Source organism: Chlorocebus sabaeus, chromosome 23, assembly GCF_047675955.1.
Source record: "Chlorocebus sabaeus isolate Y175 chromosome 23, mChlSab1.0.hap1, whole genome shotgun sequence".
NCBI lineage: Eukaryota > Metazoa > Chordata > Mammalia > Primates > Cercopithecidae > Chlorocebus > Chlorocebus sabaeus.
The window spans coordinates 9,329,645-9,349,159 of NC_132926.1; the positions used below are offsets into that span (position 1 = coordinate 9,329,645).

General features: G+C 41.9%; 1 protein-coding gene across 7 annotated transcripts in view; it reads right to left on the reverse strand.

Moving 5' to 3' along the window:
• The window catches only part of CREBRF (CREB3 regulatory factor), an 83,610-nt gene that overhangs the window by 28,334 nt on the left and 35,761 nt on the right, over positions 1–19,515 (reverse strand). For all 7 annotated transcript variants that reach the window (XM_008015313.3, XM_073010522.1, XM_008015311.3 and 4 more), the window contains one exon: positions 15,380–16,466. In XM_008015313.3, coding sequence (XP_008013504.1) covers positions 15,380–16,466 — 1,087 coding nt within the window. The remainder of the gene's footprint in view (positions 1–15,379; positions 16,467–19,515) is intronic.

Consider the following 19,515-nt stretch of genomic DNA (forward strand, 5'->3'; position numbering starts at 1 on the left):
TGTACTCCAACCTGGGCAACAAGAGCAAGATTCTATCTCAATAAATAAATAAATAAATAGACCCTTGTTACACTAGGTAAGCAAAAATTACTGGCTCACATAAGATTACCCTAGTTTGACTGCGAACACCTCAACACAGGCATATGCACCAACCAAAACACGCCTACCTTCCTATCAATGTCAGTAATTGGGTGTTCCACACTTAAGCCTATATACACACATATATATACATGCACACCATCCTCCTGGATACTTTACTTGATATTCTCCCTTAGACAGTAACTACCTTTGCCTCTCTACGGGCGCCTGCATCTCTGGCAAAAAACCGTCCCTGGTTAGGAAGAAGGTTATCAGCTCCATTTATATGAACTAAAATGCTCATGGAGGCTTGACATGATTTGGCACAGCTGGGACTAAGTCAGGCCCCACAACTCAAGGTGTCTTGCTCCAAGTGGGCTTCCCACTTTTCTTGTGCCTAATTAAATGATCTGAATAGATTTTTTCCTGCATATATTTCATGTTAAGTTTAAATAATCATGAAGTGTTTTTATTTCTTCTGTCCCATCCAAATTAGTTACCAGTTTTATTACCTATAGGTGTTCAGCCTTTTTCCCAGTATTTAAAAGCCATCAGTTTTCTTTGACTTAATATAGTAACGTTTTCTAATAGCATACACCATAAATTCACCATCACAAACACATACATACACACACACACACACACACACACACACTCTCTCTCTCTCTCTCTGAATTTGTTGCCTAAAGCCATCCACCTTTCTTGGGATGGTGTTGCTGTCATCCAGGCTGGAATGCAGCAGCATGATCACAACTCACTGCAGCTTTGACCTCCTGGGCTCAAGCAATCCTCCCACCTCAACCTCCAGAGAAGCTAGGGCTACAGGCACACACCACTACATTGGGCTAATTTTTGTATTTTTTGTAGAGACAGGAGTCTCCCTATGTTACCCAAGGTGGTCTCGAGGTCGAGCTCAAGCAATCTTCCCACTTCGGCCTCCCAAAGTGCTGAGATTACAGGCATGAATTACCATGCCCAGTCACCATCCACCTTTCAATACAGAGACTACCAATGATCAAATAGAATGAAAACAATTATACCCCAAGATCACTGGTCTTGAATTTAGGGTCATTAAATATTTCTCAAACTAGGTTCCAAAGAACACTATTACCATAAGATATGGTTTTATCCAAAGTGAATTATGTAGTCAGATAAGTTTAAAAATCTCTCATCCTGCATATCTCTCTTGCCAAATCAAAGTACACATAGACATGTTAAAAGACTCTAAGAAATCATAACAGTAAATAAACCCATTTAACACTAAGTTCCATGAAGATAAAGATGTCTACTTTTTTCATCTCTGTATAGCCAATACCTAATATACAAAGTGCCCACCACAAAAGTAGGCACTCAAAATTTTTTAAAACAAATCAATGATTTTGTTTAATGCAACATTTCCCATTAGGGCCTTTCCCTTTTCTTTTCATGTGACAGATCATCATACTGACCTAACTCATTCCTATCTGACATGATTACCAAAAAAAGTAAAAGTAACAAATACCACATTTACTGCCTAAAATTTCAATCACACATCTCTGGTTAGTACAGACTGTCAATAAGCTGGTAAAATCAACTGTGAAAATGTTTAGTGAAAATTACAAAATAAATTATCATTCTAGGAGCCCAGTTCTTAGCCTTACAACCATGTAATTTCATGACCCCAAAGAGTTGTAGCCTGTCCACAGAAAAGGCTCTATTAAAATTTGGGAGCCAATCCAGAAAAGAGACTAAAACTCCATTTTGCACCTTTCCTGAAACTTTGTAGGCTCATGAACTGTTGTAGCCAAGTGCCAAGAAACAGCATCAAGGGAGCTAGTCCTCACAAAAGGGCCTTTGTAAACTGTCAGCTATAAATTAAACCAATCAATCCACCCTAAAATAGGACTGAAGAAACTATAGCTATCCTTACTCTTTTGCTACGAAGAATTTCTTCCTGTTCCTCACCAGTACCTCACTTTTGCATCTTTAAAGTCAGCTGCTTAGCTCTTCTAGGAAAAGGAGAAAATTTTACTAGCAAATGTGAATAAAGTCCAAATAGTACCACAAAATTAACACAATTTTGTGGTGAAAGCCTGCTGCTCATTAACATTTGTGAGAACTGTCCAAATAATACTAATCAAAAGAGTTTTACTTCAAGTCAACTGAAAGTGAATGCATTAAATGCCATCCACAAATTTGGAATAATTGTCAAATAGGTCCAAGAAGAGAACTTGACCCTTTAATGTATAAAGCCACTGTCCTGTTATGTAAGAGCAACATGCTAACATATAAGGCTTCTCCTACTAGGGTCAAGGGAATAGAATGTGACATGACAGGACAACAACAACTACAACACTAGTTCTGCCTCCCTGTAAGAGTCAAAGGGATGAGAAAATAAAAATGGCAATCAATTAACCATGTGAGCTCCCTTCACAGACCTCCTTATCTCTCATCATATCCAGAGGGAATGAAGTCAAGGGATCAAGGATGAAATTAGACTGGAGTTAAAGATCAAAGAAAAGTATGGCCCCAAGCTCCAAAATGGTTCCCATGGCCCCAAGCTAGCCCCAACAGAACCTGGTTACAGGCCTACCCCAGCACCAAGCCAGCAGCCGCAGACTTAGGCACAGGGCCCACCCATCCCTGGAGACCTGGACTCCAGGCTCATACCCACAGTCCTAGTTGACAGGCCTGCCCCAATAGAACCCCATGCCACGCGGGTGCCTGTGGAGTCAGGACCAAGTCCACTCCCACAGATACATGTGCCAGGTAAGTTCTCGTAGATTCAGACTCAAAGCCCACCCCACTGCCGCATCAGCTCCTATGGACCCAGGTTTCAGACTGACCCCAAATGACCCAGGCTCCAGGCCTGCTTCCACAGTTCCAGGCACCAGGATGACCCCTACAGACCCAAGCCTCAGGTCCACCTGCCCGCTGACTCCAGCAACAGGCCAGCCTATCCAAGGACTCCAGGAGCAAACTTGCCTGCAGAGCCCTTCAGCAAGTCCACCCAGAACCTCTAGATGAGCTGACAAGTGAAGGGCTTTCCTTGACAAAGCCAGTCTATAAAGACTAGAAGAGGTGCCCACATGTTTAAATGTATAGACACCAATTCAAGGCTACAAGGATCACAAATGATCAGGGACAAATGACACTAGCAAAGGAAGAAAATTAAGCACCAGCAACTGATCCAAAATAATGCAGATCTATGAACTTCCTAACAAAGAATTCAAAATAATTGTATTAAAGAAGCTCAGTGAGCAACAAGAGAACATAGACAACTATATGCAATCCAGAGCTAAAGAACACAAGGACTAAAATGAAAAATTCCACAGGGCAATTCAACAGAAGACTTGATCAAACAGAAGAAAGAAGCAGTGAGCTCAAAGACAGGTCATTCGAAATTATCCAGTTAGAGGAACAAAAAGAAAAAGGAATGAAAAATAATAAAGTTAGCCTACAGGATTTATGGGACACCATCAAGCAAAATGAAATGCGCATTATAGGAATAGTGAAAAGAGTAAAGAAAGAGAAAGGGGCAGAAAGCTTATTTAAAGTAATAATGACAGGCCAGGCGCAGTGACTCACACCTTTAATCCCAGCATTTTGGGAGGCTGATGGGGGCAGCTTACCTGAGGTCAGGAGTTCAAGACCAGCCTGACCAACATGGTGAAACCCTGTCTCTACTAAAAATACAAAAATTAGCTAGGTATGGTGGTGGGCGCCTGTAATCCTAGCTACTCAGGAGGCTGAGGCAGGAGAATCACTTGAACCCAGGAGGCAGAGGTTGCAGTGGGTCATGACGGTGCCACTGCACTCCAGCCTGGGCGACAGAGTGGCAAGACTTCATCTTAAAAAAAAAACTTCGGCCAGGTGCGATGGCTCATGCCTGTAATCTTAGCACTTCGGGAGGCCGAGGCGAGTGGATCACGAGGTCAGATCATCGAGACCATCCTGGCCAACAGAGTGAAAACCTGTCCCCACTAAAAATACAAAAAATTAGCTGGGCGTGGTGGTGGGCGCCTGTAGTCCCAGCTACTTGGGAGCCTGAGGCAGGAGAATGGCGCGAACCCAGGAGACAAAGCTTGCAGTGAGCCAAGATCATGCCACTGAACTCCAGCCTGCGCAACAGAGCGAGACTCCGTCTCAAAAAGAAAGAAAGAAAAAAAACAAACTTCACCAAGATACATTATGATCAAATTCTGGAAAGTCAAAGACAAAAAGAGATTTTTGAAAGCAGCAAGAGAAAAGCAACTTGTCATATACAATGAAACTCTCACAAGACTGTCAGTGGTTTTCTCAGCCGAAACCTTGAAGGCTAGAAGAGAATGAGATAACATATTCAAAGTGCTGAAAGAAAAAAAACCACTGGGCTGGGCACAGTGGCTCACGCAAGTAATCCCAGCACTTTGGGAGGCCGAGGTGGGTAAAATGCTTCAGCCTAGGAGTATAAGACCAGCCTGGGTAACATGGTAAAACCCCATCTCTGCAAAAAAATACAAAAATTAGCTGGCTGTGGTGGCATACACCTCAGCTACTTGGAAGGCTGAGGTGGAAGGATTGCTTGAGGCCAGGAGATTGAGAGTGCAGTGAGCTGGGATCACGCCATTGCACTCTAGCCTGGGCAACAGAGTAAGACCCTGTCTCAAGAAGAAAAAAAAAAAAAAACCTACACAGAACACCATATCCAGCAAGCAAGCTGTCCTTCACAAATGAAAAAAACAAATAAAAGCTTTCCTGAGTTGGGAATGATGATGCACATCAGTAGTTCTAGCTACTCAAGAGACTGAACTGGGGCCAGGAGCGGTGGCTCATGCCTGTAATCCCAGCACTTTGGGAGGCCAAGATGGGTGGATCACGAGGTCAGGAGATCGAGACCATCCTGGCTAACACAATGGAACCCCATTTCTATTAAAAATACAAAAAATTAGCCGGGCGTGGTGGCGGGCACCTGTAGTATCAGCTACTCGGGAGGCTGAGGCAGGAGAATGGCATGAATCTGGGAGGCAGAGCTTGCAGTGAGCCGAGATCACGCCACTGCACTCCAGCCTGGGCAACAGAGCGAGACTCCATCTCCAAAAAAAAAAGAGAGAGACTGAACTGGGAGGATTGCTTAAGCTCAGGAGTTGAAGACCAACCTGAGTAACATAGTGAGACCCTATCTCTCAAGGGAAAAAAAAAAAAAACTTTCCCAGAAAACAAAAGCTGAGGGAGTTCATCACCAGCAGGACTGCTTTACAAGAAATGTTAATGGGAGTTCTTTAAGTTGATATGAAAGGATGCTAACCAACAACATGAAAACACATGGGTCGGGGGCAGCGGCTCACGCCTGCAATCCTAGCACTTTGAGAGGCCAAGGTGGGTGCATCACCTGAGGTCAGGAGTTTGAGACTAGCCAGGCCAACATGGTGAAACCCTGTCTTTATTAAAAATACAAAAATTAGCCAGGCGTGGTAGTGGTCGCCTGTAATCCCAGCTACTCAGGAGGCTGAGGCAGGAGAATCACTTGAACCCGGGAGGCGGAGCTGCAGTTAGCTGAGATCACACCACTGCACTCCAGCCTGGGCGACAGAGTGAGACTCTATCTCAACAAAAAAAAGAAAAGAAAACATGAAAGTATAAAATTCACTGTGTAAAAGTAAGAACACAGTCATATTCAGAATGCTCTAATACTATAACACTGGTATGCAAAACACTTTTAATGCTAGTATAAAAGTTAAAAGAAAAAGGCATTAAAAATAACTATATATAAAATAATTTTGGCTATGCATGGTGACTCACACTACTAATCCCAGCACTTTGGGAGGCCAAGGTGGGCGAATCACTCGAGGTCAGGAGTTCAAGACCAGCCTGACCAACATGATGAAACCCTGTCTCTACTAAAAAAAAAAAAAAAAAAAATACAGAAAATTAGCCAGGTGTGGTGGCAGGTGCCTGTAATCCCAGCTACTTGGGAGGCTGAGGCAGGAGAATCATTTGAACCTGGGAGGAGGAGGTTGCAGTGAGCCAAGATTGTGCCACTGCACTCCAGCCTGGGTGACAGAGCAAGACTCTGTCTCAAAAAAAAAAAAAAAGCTATATATGAAATAATTTCTTAAAGGGATACACATACCCAGTATGAAAAGATGTTAACAGTGGTATCAATAAAAAGTGTAAAGTGTAGATATTTTATGTATATCAGAAGTTAAACTATTACCAGCTTAAAAAAGATGTTTCATGTAAGTCCCATGGTAATTACAAAGAAAAATCTGTAGTATAGATAACACAAAAGATAAAGAAAAAGGAATCAAAGCATACCACTACAAAAAACCCAACAAATCACAAAGGAAGAGAGCGAAAGAGGAAGTAACAAAAGGACTATAAAACAGTCAGAAAACATTTAAGAAAAGGTAATAGTAAATTCTTACCTATCAATACCCAATAAAAAGATACAGAGTGGCTGAATGAATAGAAAACCAGGAACCAACTCTATGTTGCCCGCATGTAGCCAGGCACAGTGGCTCACACCTGTAATCCCAGCAGTTTGAGAGGCCAAGGCAGGTAGATCACTAGAGTCCAGGAGTTCGAGACCAGCCTAGGCAACATAGGGAGACCTCATCTCTACAAACAATACAAAAATTAGCTTGGTATGGGGGTGCATGCCTGTAGTCCTAACTACTCAGGAGGCTGAGGTGGGAAGATTGCTTGAGTCTGGCAGGTCAAGGCTGTAGTGAGCAGTGACTGCACCACTGCACTCCAGCCTGGGCAACAGAGCAAGACCCTGTCTCAAAAAAATAAAAAGGATGCATGTAAGCTATAAGTGAAGAAATGAAAAGAGATATTCCATGGAAATGGCAACCACAAAGGGCAGAGTTGGCTATACTTGTATCAGACAAAACAGATGTTAAATCAAAAACTGTCACAAGAGGTGGCACACACCTATAGTCCCAGCTATTTAGGAGGCTGAAGCCCAAGTAGTTGAGGCTGCAGTGAGCTGTGACAGTACTGGTACTGTCATACCAGCAGCCTGGGTAACAGGGTAAGATTGTCTCCAAAAAAAAAAAAAAAAAAACCCACAGTAAAAAAAAAAAACAACTGTCACAAGACAAAGAAGGTCTTTATACAATAATAAAGGGTTTGTTGATTCATCTAGAGGTTTTATATATATAGTAAATATCAAAGCACCTAAGTAAATGAAGCAAATATTAATAGAACTAAAGGAAAAAACAGACAGTAATACAGGGGACTTCAACACTCCATTTTCAACAATGGATAGATCATCAGAGTATCAATTAAGAAAACAATGGATCTGAATAACACTTCAGACCAAATGGACCTAACAGACCTATATAGAACATTTCACCTGACAGCAGCAGAATATATACTCTTTTCAAGCACAAACACAACATTCTCCAGTTTAGATCATTATGTGAGGCCACAAAACAAGTCTTAACAAATTTAAGAAGACTGAAATAATACCAAGTATGATATTTTGGCAATTGTATAACTAGAAATCAGAAGGAAAACTGGGGCCAGGCACGGTGGCTCAAGCCTGTAATCCCAGCACTTTGGGAGGCCGAGGCAGGTGGATCACAAGGTCAGGAGATTGAAACCATCCTGGCTAACACGGTGAAACCTCATCTCTATTAAAAATGCAAAAAAATTAGCCAGGCATGGTGGTGGGCGCCTGTAGTCCCAGCTACTTGGGAGGCTGAGGCAGGAGAATGGCGTGAACCCGGGAGGCAGAGCTTGTAGTGAGTCAAGATCGTGCCACTGCACTCCAGCCTGGGTGACAGAGTGAGACTCCGTCTCAAAAAAAAAAAGAAGGAAAATTGGAAAATTCACAAATATGTAGACATTAAACAACATACTCCTGAACAACCAATGGGTCAAAGAAGAAATCAAAAGAGGAACACAAAAATATGTTGAGACAAGCAAAAATGGAAACAACATATCAAAACTTACAGGATGCAGCAAAAGTAAATCCAAGAGGGAACCTTACGGTAATAAATACCTACATCAAGAAAAAAAAAAAGATCTCAAATAAACAACCAAACTTTACACCTCAAGGAAGTAGAAAAAGAAGAACAAACTAACCCAAAGTTAGCAGAAGGAAGAAAATAACAAAGATCAGAGCAGACATAAATAAACTGGACACTAAAAAGATCAATGAAGAGTTTTTTGTTGAAATGAAAACAAAATTTACAAACTTTTAGCTAAACTAAGAAAAAAGATCTTAGTAAAATGAAAGAGGAGAAATCAGATTTAATACCACAGAAATGTAAAGAATCATTAAGGACTACTATAAACAATTATACACCAACAAATTGAATAACCTAGAAGAAATAGATAACTTCCTAGAAACATACCAAGACTGAATCATGAGAAAAAATAGAAAAGCTGAACAAACCAATAACAAGAAAGAACACTGAATCAGTAATTAAAAACTGTCAGCCGGGCACGGGGGCTCACATCTGTAATCCCAGCATTTCAGGAGGCCAAGGCGGGCAGATCACCTGAGGTCTGGTGTTCCAGACTAGCCTGGCCAACATGGCAAAACCTCATCTCTACTAAAAATACAAAAATTAGCCAGACATGGTGGTGAGTGCCTGTAGTGCCAACTGCTTGGGAGGCTGAGGCAGGAGAATCACTTAACCCGGGAGGTGAAGATTGCAATGAGCCAAGATCGTGCCACTGCACTCCAACCTGGGTGACAGAGTAAGACTCCATCTCAAACAAACAAAAAACTCTCAATGAGTTACAAAAAACTTACAAAAATTTACAAAAAACTCAAGTATTGAAGGAAGAATTAATATCAATCCTTCCAAAGGAAATGTAGAGGAGAGAACATTTCCAAACCCATTTTACGAGGCCAGTATCACCATGATACCAAAACTAAACAAGAACACATGAGGTAAGAAAATCACGGGCCAGACCGGGCGTGGTGGCTCAAGCCTGTAATCCCAGCACTTTGGGAGGTCGAGGCGGGCGGATCACGAGGTCAGGAGATCGAGACCATCCTGGCTAACATGGTGAAACCCCGTCTCTACTAAAAATACAAAAAAATTAGCCGGGTGTGGTGGCAGGCGCCTGTAGTCCCAGCTACTTGGGAGGCTGAGGCAGGAGAATGGTGTGAACCTAGGAGGCAGGGCTTGCAGTGAGCCGAGATCATGCCACTGCACTCCAGCCTGGGGGACAGAGCAAGACTCCGTCTCGGGGGGGAAAAAAAAAAAAAAAAACCACAGGCCAGTATCCCTGATGGACATGGATGCAAAAATCCTCAACAAAATACGAGCAAGCCATATTCAACAGCACATTAAAAGAATCATACATCATGATTAAGTGAGATTTATCTTTGAGATGCAAGGATGATTCAATATATGCGTATCAACCAATGATATACCACATTAACAGACTGAAGGATAAAAATAATATGATTATCTCAATAGATATGGAAAGAACATGTGACAAAATTCAACATGCTTCAAGATCTGAAAGAATTTGCTTAAAAAAATTCAACATGCTTTCATGACAAAAAACACTTAACAAATTACATATAAAAGGAACGTACTTCAACATAATAAAGGCCGTATACGACAAACCCATAGCTAACATTGTACTCAGTGATGAAAACCTGAAAGCTTTTTCTCTAAGACCAGGAACATGACAAGGATGCCCATTCTCTCAACTACTATTCAATATATTGATAATAATATAAGTCCTACCTAGAGAAATTATGTAAAAGAAAGGGAAGGGGAGGGAAGGGAAGAGAAGGGGAGGGAAGGGAAGAAAAGGGGAGAAGAAAGGAGGGGAGAGGAGGGAAAAGGGAGGGGAGGGGGACGAGACGGGAAAGGGGGAGGGGGAGGGAAGGGGGAGGGGGGAGGGAAGGGGGAAGGAGGAGGGGGAGGGAAGGGGAGAGGGGAGGGGGGAGGGGGGAGGGGGGAGGGGGGAGGGGGGAGGGGGGAGGGGAGGGGGAGGGGAGGGGGAGGGGAGGGGGGAAGGGGAGGGGGAAGGGGGAGGGGAGGGGGAGGGGAGGGGGAAGGGGAGGGGGGAAGGGGAGGGGGAAGGGGGAGGGGGAAGGGGGAGGGGGAGGGGGGAAGGGGAGGGGGAAGGGGGAGGGGGAAGGGGGAGGGGGAAGGGGGAGGGGGAGGGGGAAGGGGGAGGGGAGGGGGAGGGGAGGGGGAAGGGGGAGGGATGGGGGAAGGGAAAGGAGTAGTAGGGAGGGGAGGGGGAGGGGAAGGGGGAGGGAAGGGGAGGGGAGGGGGAGGGATGGGGGAAGGGAAAGGAGTAGTAGGGAGGGGAGGGGGGGAAGGGGGAGGGAAGGGGAGGGAAGGGGAGGGAAGGGGAGAGGGAGGGGGAGGGGGAGGGAAGGGGAGAGGGAGGGGGAGGGGAGGGGGAGGGACGGGGAGGGAAGGGGAGAGGGAGGGGGAGGGGGAGGGGGAGGGACGGGGGAAGGGTAAGGAGTAGTAGGGAGGGGAGGGGGAGGGGAAGGGGGAGGGAAGGGGAGGGGAGGGGGAGAGGAGGGGAAAGGAAAGACAAAAGGAAGTGAGGGAGGGAGGGAAGACAGGAAGGAAGGGAAGGGAGGTAGGGAAAGAAACAAAACAAAGAAAGAAAGGCATCCAAATAGGAAAAGAAATTATCTCTGTTAGTGGATGCCATGATCTTGTATATAGAAAACCCTAAGGACAACGGCTGGGTGCAGTGGCTCACGCCTGTAATCCCAGCACTTTGGGAGGCCAAGGAAGGCGGATCATGAGGTAAGGGAAATCGAGACCATCCTGGCTCACATAGTGAAACCCCGTCTCTACTTAAAAAATTACAAAAAATTAGCTGGGCATGGTGGTGGGCTCCTGTAGTCCCAGCTACTTGGGAGGCTGAGGCAGGAGAATGGCGTGAACCCAGGAGGCAGAGCTTGCAGTGAGTCAAGATCGCGCCACTGCACTCCAGCCTGGGCAACAGAGCAAGACTCCACCTCAAAAAAAAAAAAAAGAAAGAAAGAAAAAGAAAAAGAAAAAAAAAAGAAAAAGGACTTCATAATTGTTAGATAAAATTGTTAGAACAAATAAACTAATTCAGTAAAGCTGCAGGATAAAAATCATTATTCAAAGATCAGTTATGTTTCTATATGCTAACTATCCAAAAAAGAAATAAGAAAAACAATCCCATTTACAACAGTATCACACCAAAAAAAAACTTAGAAAAAAATTTAACCAAGAAGGTGAAAAATCTATACACTGAAAACTATACAACACTGGTGAAAGAAACTGAAGACACAAATAAATAGAAGGATATCCTGTGTTTATGGATTGGAAGAATTAATATGGCCAAAATATCCATATTACCCAAAGTGAACCACAGATTCAATGCAATCCTTAAATAAAGGGAAAAAGACCCTAAAAGCCATATGAAATCGCAAAAGATTCTGAATAGCCAAAGCTATCTGGGGCAAGAAAAACAAAGCTGGAGGCATCATATTATCTGATTTCAAAATATATTACAAAGCTATAGTAATTATAACAATATGGTACTGGCATAAAAACAGACATATAAACCAATGAAACAGCCCAGAAATAAATTCCCACATTATGTCCAATTAATTAATCCTTGGCAAAGGTGCCAGAAACAACAGGATAGTCTCTTCAATAAATGGTTATGAGAAAACTGGATATTCAAACGCAGAATAATGAAATTGGAGACTCTTATCTCATACCATATTAAAAAATCAACTCAAAATGGATTAAAGACTTAAACATAAAAACCAACAATAAAAATACTAGGAGAAAACACGAAAAAGGATTCTTGACATTGGTATGGGCAATGATTTTTTAAATATATAACTCCAAAAGCACTGGCAACAAAAGCAAAAATAAACAAATGAGATTGCATCAAACCAAAAAGCTCCCCACATAGCAAAATAAACAATTAACAGAGTGAAGAGACTACCTATGAAATGGAAGAAAAATATCTGCAAACCATACGTCTGATAAGGAGTTAATATCCAAAATATACAAGGAACCCAAACAATGTAATAGCAAGAAAACAATCCAATTAAAAAATGGGCAAAGGACCTGAATAAACATTTTTTAAAAGACATCCAAATGGCCAAGAAGTATATGAAAACATGCTCAATACCACTAATCATCAGAGAAATATAAATGAAAGCCACAATGAGATATCACCTCATACCTGTCACCATGGCTATTATCAAAAAGATAAATGATAGCAAGTGTTGTTGAGGATGTGGAAAAAAAGAGAACTCTTGTAAACTATTGGTGGGAATGTAAATTGGTACAGTCTTTATGGAAAACAGCCTGGAAGTTCCTCAAAAAATTAAAAATAGAAAGATCATATGATCCAGCAATCCCACTTCTGGGGATACAGCCAAAATAAATAGTCAGTATCTTGAAGAGATATCTGCATTCCTATGTTCACTGCAACAGTATTCACATAATCCAAGATAAGGAATCAACAAAGGGGCCAACAATGAACACACACATAAAGAAAATGTAAGAGTTATACACACATGCCCACACCCACAGGAATATTATTCAGCCTTAAAAAGAAAGGACATCCTGTCTTTGTGATAACGTGGATGAACCTGGAAGATATTATGCTAAGTGAAATAAGCCAGGCACAGAAAGACAAATACAGCATGATCTCACTTATATGTGAAATCTTAGAAAAAAAGTCAAACTCAGGATCAGAGAGTAGAAAGTGGAATGGAGGCTGCCAGGGGCTAGGGGCTGGGGGCTGGGGGAAATGGGAAGAATGTTGGTCAAAAGGTACAAAGTTTCAGTTATGCAGGATGAATAAGCTCTGGAGATCTAACATACAGCATTGTGACTACATATAACAATACTGGGCTGGGAGTGGTGGCTCACGCCTGTAATCCCAGCACTTTGGGAGGCGAGGCGGGCAGGTGGCTTAGCTCACAAGTTCAAGACTTGCCTGGGCAACATGGCAAAACCCCATCTCAACAAAAAATACAAAAATTAGCTGGGCATGATGGTGCACACCTGTGGTCCTAGCTACTTGGAAGGCTGTGGTGGGAGGGTAGCTTGAGCCAGGGAAGCGGAGGTTGCAGTGAGCCAAGACTGTGCCACTGCACTGCAGTGTAGGCAACTGAGCCATATCTTGTCTCAAAAAACAAAACAAAACAAAACAAAACTGTATTGTGTAGGCAAAATTTGTTGAGAGTAGATGTTAAATGTTCTTACCACCCTACAACGTGAAGTGATGGGTATGTTAATTAGCCTGATTTTGGTAATCATTTCACAACGTGTACATGTATCAAAATATGTTGTACAGTTTAAACATATACAATTTCTATTTGCAAACATACCCCGATAAAGTTGTGGGGGAAAAGTCAAAGAAAAGCAAAACTACAATCAAAAGTCAGGTAGATAATGTAGTCCTTGCTGCCTTGATGATGGTAGGGTTTACTGTAGGATTTACTGACTCCTTCTGATCTATATATTCCTTTAAGCACCAGCTGCTAAAGGCATTTCCTTCCCTACATTTGCCATTTCCCTTAATTACCCATCCTCTCTTTGTCTCACCCTTCCCCTACTCCTACATACGAGACTCAAAGCAACAGGACTGATCTGTCAAGACTTTAAGGACCACTCATGAACAGCACTATGATCTTCCAAGTGCAGGGAGTTATATAAATTACCCCTACCTATAGTCAAAGTCTCCTTGAAACATCTCAAAGCAGATTTTATTCACTTGCCAAGAGAAAAATTTTCCTGTATTATAAAAAGACCATTATTCTACCTAGACTACATAGAGTTGTACAGTAAACCAACGAAGAAGGCACAAACCCTTTTCTTCCATATTCAAGTATCTTTTACTTACCCGAAACTCCACCCAAATCAAAAAATTTGTTTGTGTCAAATGCATAAATCTAAACATTTGTGCAATAGAAAGATTTCACCAAAGGAAAAGTTCTTAGTAATAATAATGTTTCACTAGTTACAATACAGGTATTATACTTTAAACACCTTTCAGAAAATTAAATATCCATGTTTATACTGCCTGAAATTCCAGCAATCATCATAACAAAAGGGTTCTCTTTGATATTTCGGTTTCTTTTTTTATAATAATAACTTAGTTTTCATGCAGAGTTAGTATCAACATTATTTTTGAAGAAAATAACTTTAGTTTAAATTTGAAGATCTTTACTTCTTTGTGCATTTTCAACCATGTGCCACTTGGCAATACCATTTTTATAAATAAACCACACAAGCCAACAGTGCCAAAAGCCCAAGCATGTAAATGCTAAAGTGAACCAGTTCCCCCACAGATTTCATTTTCTTTGTCCCTTTTATTTATATGCACTGTATATAAATAAAGCAGAGTCTCCTTCATGCTCACCAAATTACAGCATGTATTTTTCTTAAATAGGAAAACATGATATAAATTAAAATGTTAGCAGACACAAAGAAAATGCTCTCTTTTACATTATTCATAAATAGACTTTGTTGGGTATTGGCATGAGTAATATAAACCAACATCACTTGGTTCAACATTCTGTATACTCCTAACTTATCTCAACTATAATAGAGAGACACATGCATAAACAGGAATATTTTTATTTATTATTTTTTGTTGTTGTTGAGACAGACTTTCACTCTTATTGCCCAGGTTGGAGTGCAATGGCGCAATCTCAGCTCACCACAACTTCTGCCTCCTGGGTTCAAATGATTCTCCTGCCTCAACCTCCGGAGTAGCTGGGATTACAGGTGCGTGCCACAACACCTAATTTTTGTATTTTTGGTAGAGACAGGGTTTTGCTGTGTTGGTCAGGCTGGTCTTTAACTCCTGACCTCAGGTGATCCACCCACCTCGGCCTCCCAAAGTGCTGGGATTACAGGCGTGAGCCACTGTGCCTGGCCCTAAACAGGAATATTTTTAAAACAATAAATTATTGGTGTCTTAGCATAAATGCTCAAGTGAATGACAAAACAGGTCACTTAACATAAGATACATTAAGTCCTCAGCTGGGCACAGTGGCTCACGCCTGTAATCCCAACACTTTAGGAGGCCAAGGTGGGAGGATAGCCTGAGCCCAGGAGTTTGAGACCAGCCTGGGCAACAACAACAAGCTCCCATGTCTATTTTAATTTTGAAAATAAGAAATAAAACAATAAAAAATAAGCCCTCAAGGAATCAGCTTATGAATCCCTATGTGAGCAAAAGTGATCATCCAAGCCAAGGTTTAAGTCATTTAATTCCCAAACTAAAATAAAGAAATTATCCAAACAAAATAGAAACCAAAACCTTTCTATTTCAAAATAGTAATACAAAGGTCAGTCTGGTAAGCTTGCAAGCATGATAATACCTGGTTCAGAGAAAGTATCACTAATATCATCATCCTTATCATCTTCATAATCCTCTTCCTCTTCTTCCTCCTCCTCATTTTCAGACAGTTCATGCTCACTGCCGAATCCTTCATCATGGTCCTCATCATCAACATCCTCCTCGTCCTCCTCATCTTCTTCAGGACTGCATTTGGTTGGCTGTTCACCCAAGTTGTCAGAGACAAAAAGAGAATAATTGTGCTCTTCTTTTTTCTGGGATGAATCTGAGACTGATGTACTGGCAGAAAGACTGCTGCTCTCTCCTGCTGCAAGTGACCCAGGACCTTCCTGGGGTAAGGGACTTAGTAATAGTTCCTGGGTTTCTTTAAAAGGCAAAGCGGGAGTGGCATGACCTTGAAGAGGCTCCATCCCTTTTCTCTCTTGTCTCTTTGCCACTGCACCACAGTAGCAAGTGTTCTCCTTTGCTGCATCTGTGTGAATCTGGCTCAACAAGGGCCGGCTCTGTTGCACTGGGTTGATCTTTACCTTTGCCTTTTTTACATAGTCTTTACATTCAACATGAAAGTTCACCTTTTCATTATGATACATGTTGGTCTTCACCATGATTTGTGTGCTCGAAGTGGGTTTACTTGCTTTTTGGACACAGTCTGACAAAGGGACCTCAGCCTGCAGAGTCTTAGAAGAACACACAGGAGCAGCTGCTCTGCTTGTGATCTTTTTACCAGGGAATGAAGAGGGTAAGGGATTTTGTTTGACACTGAAAAGTGAATCGGGGTAATAAAGGGAATCAGAAACAGACTGTGAGTCCTCACTATTAAGTTGAGCTAAAGTTGGAGTTTTACTTATAACCTCTTCATCTTGGTAAGGACTAGAAAAGTCATCAAGACCCAAGTAATCCACTTCTTTTGTTCCCCAGATGTCACAGCTGGTAAGTTTGGTATATTTTGTTAGGTCTTCACAGTATGTATCCCACTGTTCCCAGTTTGAGGTTAAAGCACCCTCATTATCCAGGACATCTGTGAAAGACTCCAGATTTTCAATGTCTTTGCAGTCCTCCAAAGAAAGAAAGTTGTCTCTAGGATTCTGTTGGTAGTTCATCTCTCTATCCTGAGAAAGGTTTTAAAAAAGAAATTGCACATCATATTTTAGGAAGGAAATATTCACCTCCATATGTCAAACTGATAAATCAGTACTTGATTTTTGGTCTGTTTTAACATAAAGGCTACTGACGTGATGCTTTATTATTCCATATAATGCCATCATTTCCCTAAGCAAGAAAAAGTAGAGTGAAAATAAAACAAACAACAAACAATTAAAAATTAAATTTAAAAAAGAGGGAAAGTGTGTCCCTTGAGAGGCTCAGGTATGATCCAAATATCAAGGGCTCTTGAGTTTTACCATAAACATTCTTCCTGAAAATAGTTTACATTTCCTTATCTTAGAAGGATTTTGGGATCTCCTTAGCAGTGGTGGGGGGGCACACTTCAATTAAAAAGCAAATAATGTGATATGTGAGAGAGGAAAATTTTAAATATTAATAACAATGAAAATAATAAAGACACCCTCATTACAGAAGATATCTTTTCAGTGGGAACTTAAATATAGAGGCAAAGAACAATCCAAAGAGAGCTGGAATTCAGCCACAGAATGGTAAGATCTTTTGCAAGATCTTATAACAACACTTGGGCAGGCAGAGTCAAATACTCCTCATGAATTTTAGAGGCTTTTTTTTTGTATTTTTAGTAGAGACGGGGTTTCACCATGTTGGCCAGGCTGGTCTCAAACTCCTGACCTCAAGTGATCCGCCCACCTTGCCCTCCCAAATTGCTGGGATTACAGGCTTGTGCCACTGGAGATGTCAATTTCAAATATCAGTTAAGACTCTGCAGTCATTGAAATGAATGCAGCTTAGCTCTAATGTACAAACATGAAAGAATGAAAGACTGCCCACCATGTATTTTTATTTTTAAAAGAGCAAGTTACAGAGAACTGTTATCTATATTATCCAATTAAAAAGTATATATATACAAAAAAAGATATACATATGTTTACATATGCATAGAAAAAAAACCTGTTAGTTATGTTTTGGTAAAAGGTTTGGAAGGTGGAGGCACAGGAAGAAAATGAGGAAGTTTTCAGTCTTCCAGAGTTTTTTTTTTTTTTTTTTTTAATTTTTGGGGGTGTGTGTATATGTGTTGTCTGCGTTTTGTTTTTGTTTGTTTGTTTTTGAGACAGAATCTCACTCTGTCACCCAGACTGGAGTGCAGTGGTGTGATCTGGGCTCGCTGCAACCTCTGCCTCCAGGTTTAAGGAATTCTCTGCCTCAGCCTCCCCAATTGCTGCCACACCCAGCTAATTTTTTTTGTGTTTTTAGTAGATACACCATCTTGGCCAGGCTGGTCTTGAACTCCTGACCTCGTGATCCACCTGCCTCAGCCTCCCAAAGTGCTAGGATTACAGGCGTGACCACTGCACCTGGCCTGTCTATGTTTTTACAGTTTTACTGAAGTATAATTTCACATACCATAAAACCAACCTATATTAAGTATACAATTCACTAATTTTTAGTAGATTTATGCATTTGAGTACTCAGTTTTCCAGTTTTTATATATTTTTGTGTTGTTTCAATTTGATGTAATTAAAACTGTTTTTAAAATGTTTTTCTTTTTTTCTTTTGAGATGGAGTCTCGCTCTATCGCCCAGGCTGGAGTACGATGGCTTGATCTCGGCTCACTGCAACCTCCGCCTCCTGGGTTCACGCTATTCTCCTACCTCAGCCTCCCAAGTAGCTGGGACTACAGGCGCCCGCCACCACGCCCGGCTAATTTTTTTGTATTTTTTAGTAGAGATGGGGTTTCACCATGTTAGCCAGGATGGTCTCAATCTCCCGATCTCGTGATCCTCCTGCCTGGGGCTCCCAAAGTGCTGGGATTACAGGCGTGATCCACCGCGCCCAGCCTAAAATGTTTTTCTTATGAATTTTAAGTGTCTATTTACCTCAAGAATAAATGATAAGTATAGGCAGATCCTGTTTGGAACTGCTATTTTTGTGCCACATTCTTTATGTCATTCATATGCCTTGCTCAATGTTTTCCCACTGAAAAGTCCATTATCTTTATCAAAAACTAGATTTGAAGATATTTACATAATCTTTTACTATTTTTGATGGGTTAATTTGTTTCTTTTTTTTTTTTTGAGACGGAGTCTTGCTCTTGTTGCTCAGGCTGGAGTGCAGTGGCACAATCTCAGCTCACTGCAACCTCCATCTCCCGGGTTCAAGCGATTCTCCTGCCTCAGCCTCCTGAGTAGCTGGGATTACAAGCACCCACCACCACACCCAGCTAATTTTAGATCACGCCACTGCACTCCAGCCTGGGCAACAAGAGTGAAACTCCATCTCAAAAAAAAAAAAAAAAAAAAAAAGAATGTATTTGATGAAGCAATATTGGCTGCCCTGGAGCCTCCAGAATCGAAGAAGAGCCGCAGGTATGTGTGGCTATGAACATCTCTCCAGAGCCCTTTCTGCACAGCTGGTGTCGGCATCATACTAAAAGCAATGTAAGGCCAGGCGCGGTGGCTCACACCTATAATACCAGCACTTTGGGAGGCCGAGGTGGGCGGATCACGAGGTCAGGAGTTCGTGACCAGCCTGACCAATATGGTGAAACCCCATCTCTACTAAAAATACAAAAAATTAGCCGGGCGTGGTGGCCTGTAATCGCAGCTACTCGGGAGGCTGAAGCAGGAGAATCATTTGAACCCAGGAGGCGGAGGTTGCAGTCAGCCAAGATTGTGCCGCTGCACTCCAGCCTGGGCTACACAGAGAGACTCCGTCTCAAACAAACAAACAAATAAATAAATGCATGTTTAAATCAAACTAAAGATTAAAAATTAAAATTCAGGCAGGTGATCCACCCGCCTTGGCCTCTCAAAGTGCTGAGATTACAGGCGTGAGCTACCATGCCCGGCAGTATGCTTTTTTTTTTTTGTGAGATTCCAGTCTGTCGCCAGACTGGAGTGCTATGGGGCGATCTCAGCTCACCGCAACTTCTGACTCCTTGGTTCAAGCGATTTTTCTGCCTCAGCCTCCTGAGTAGCTAGGACTACAGGTGCGCACCACCATGCCCAGCTAATTTTTGTATTTTTAGTAGAGACA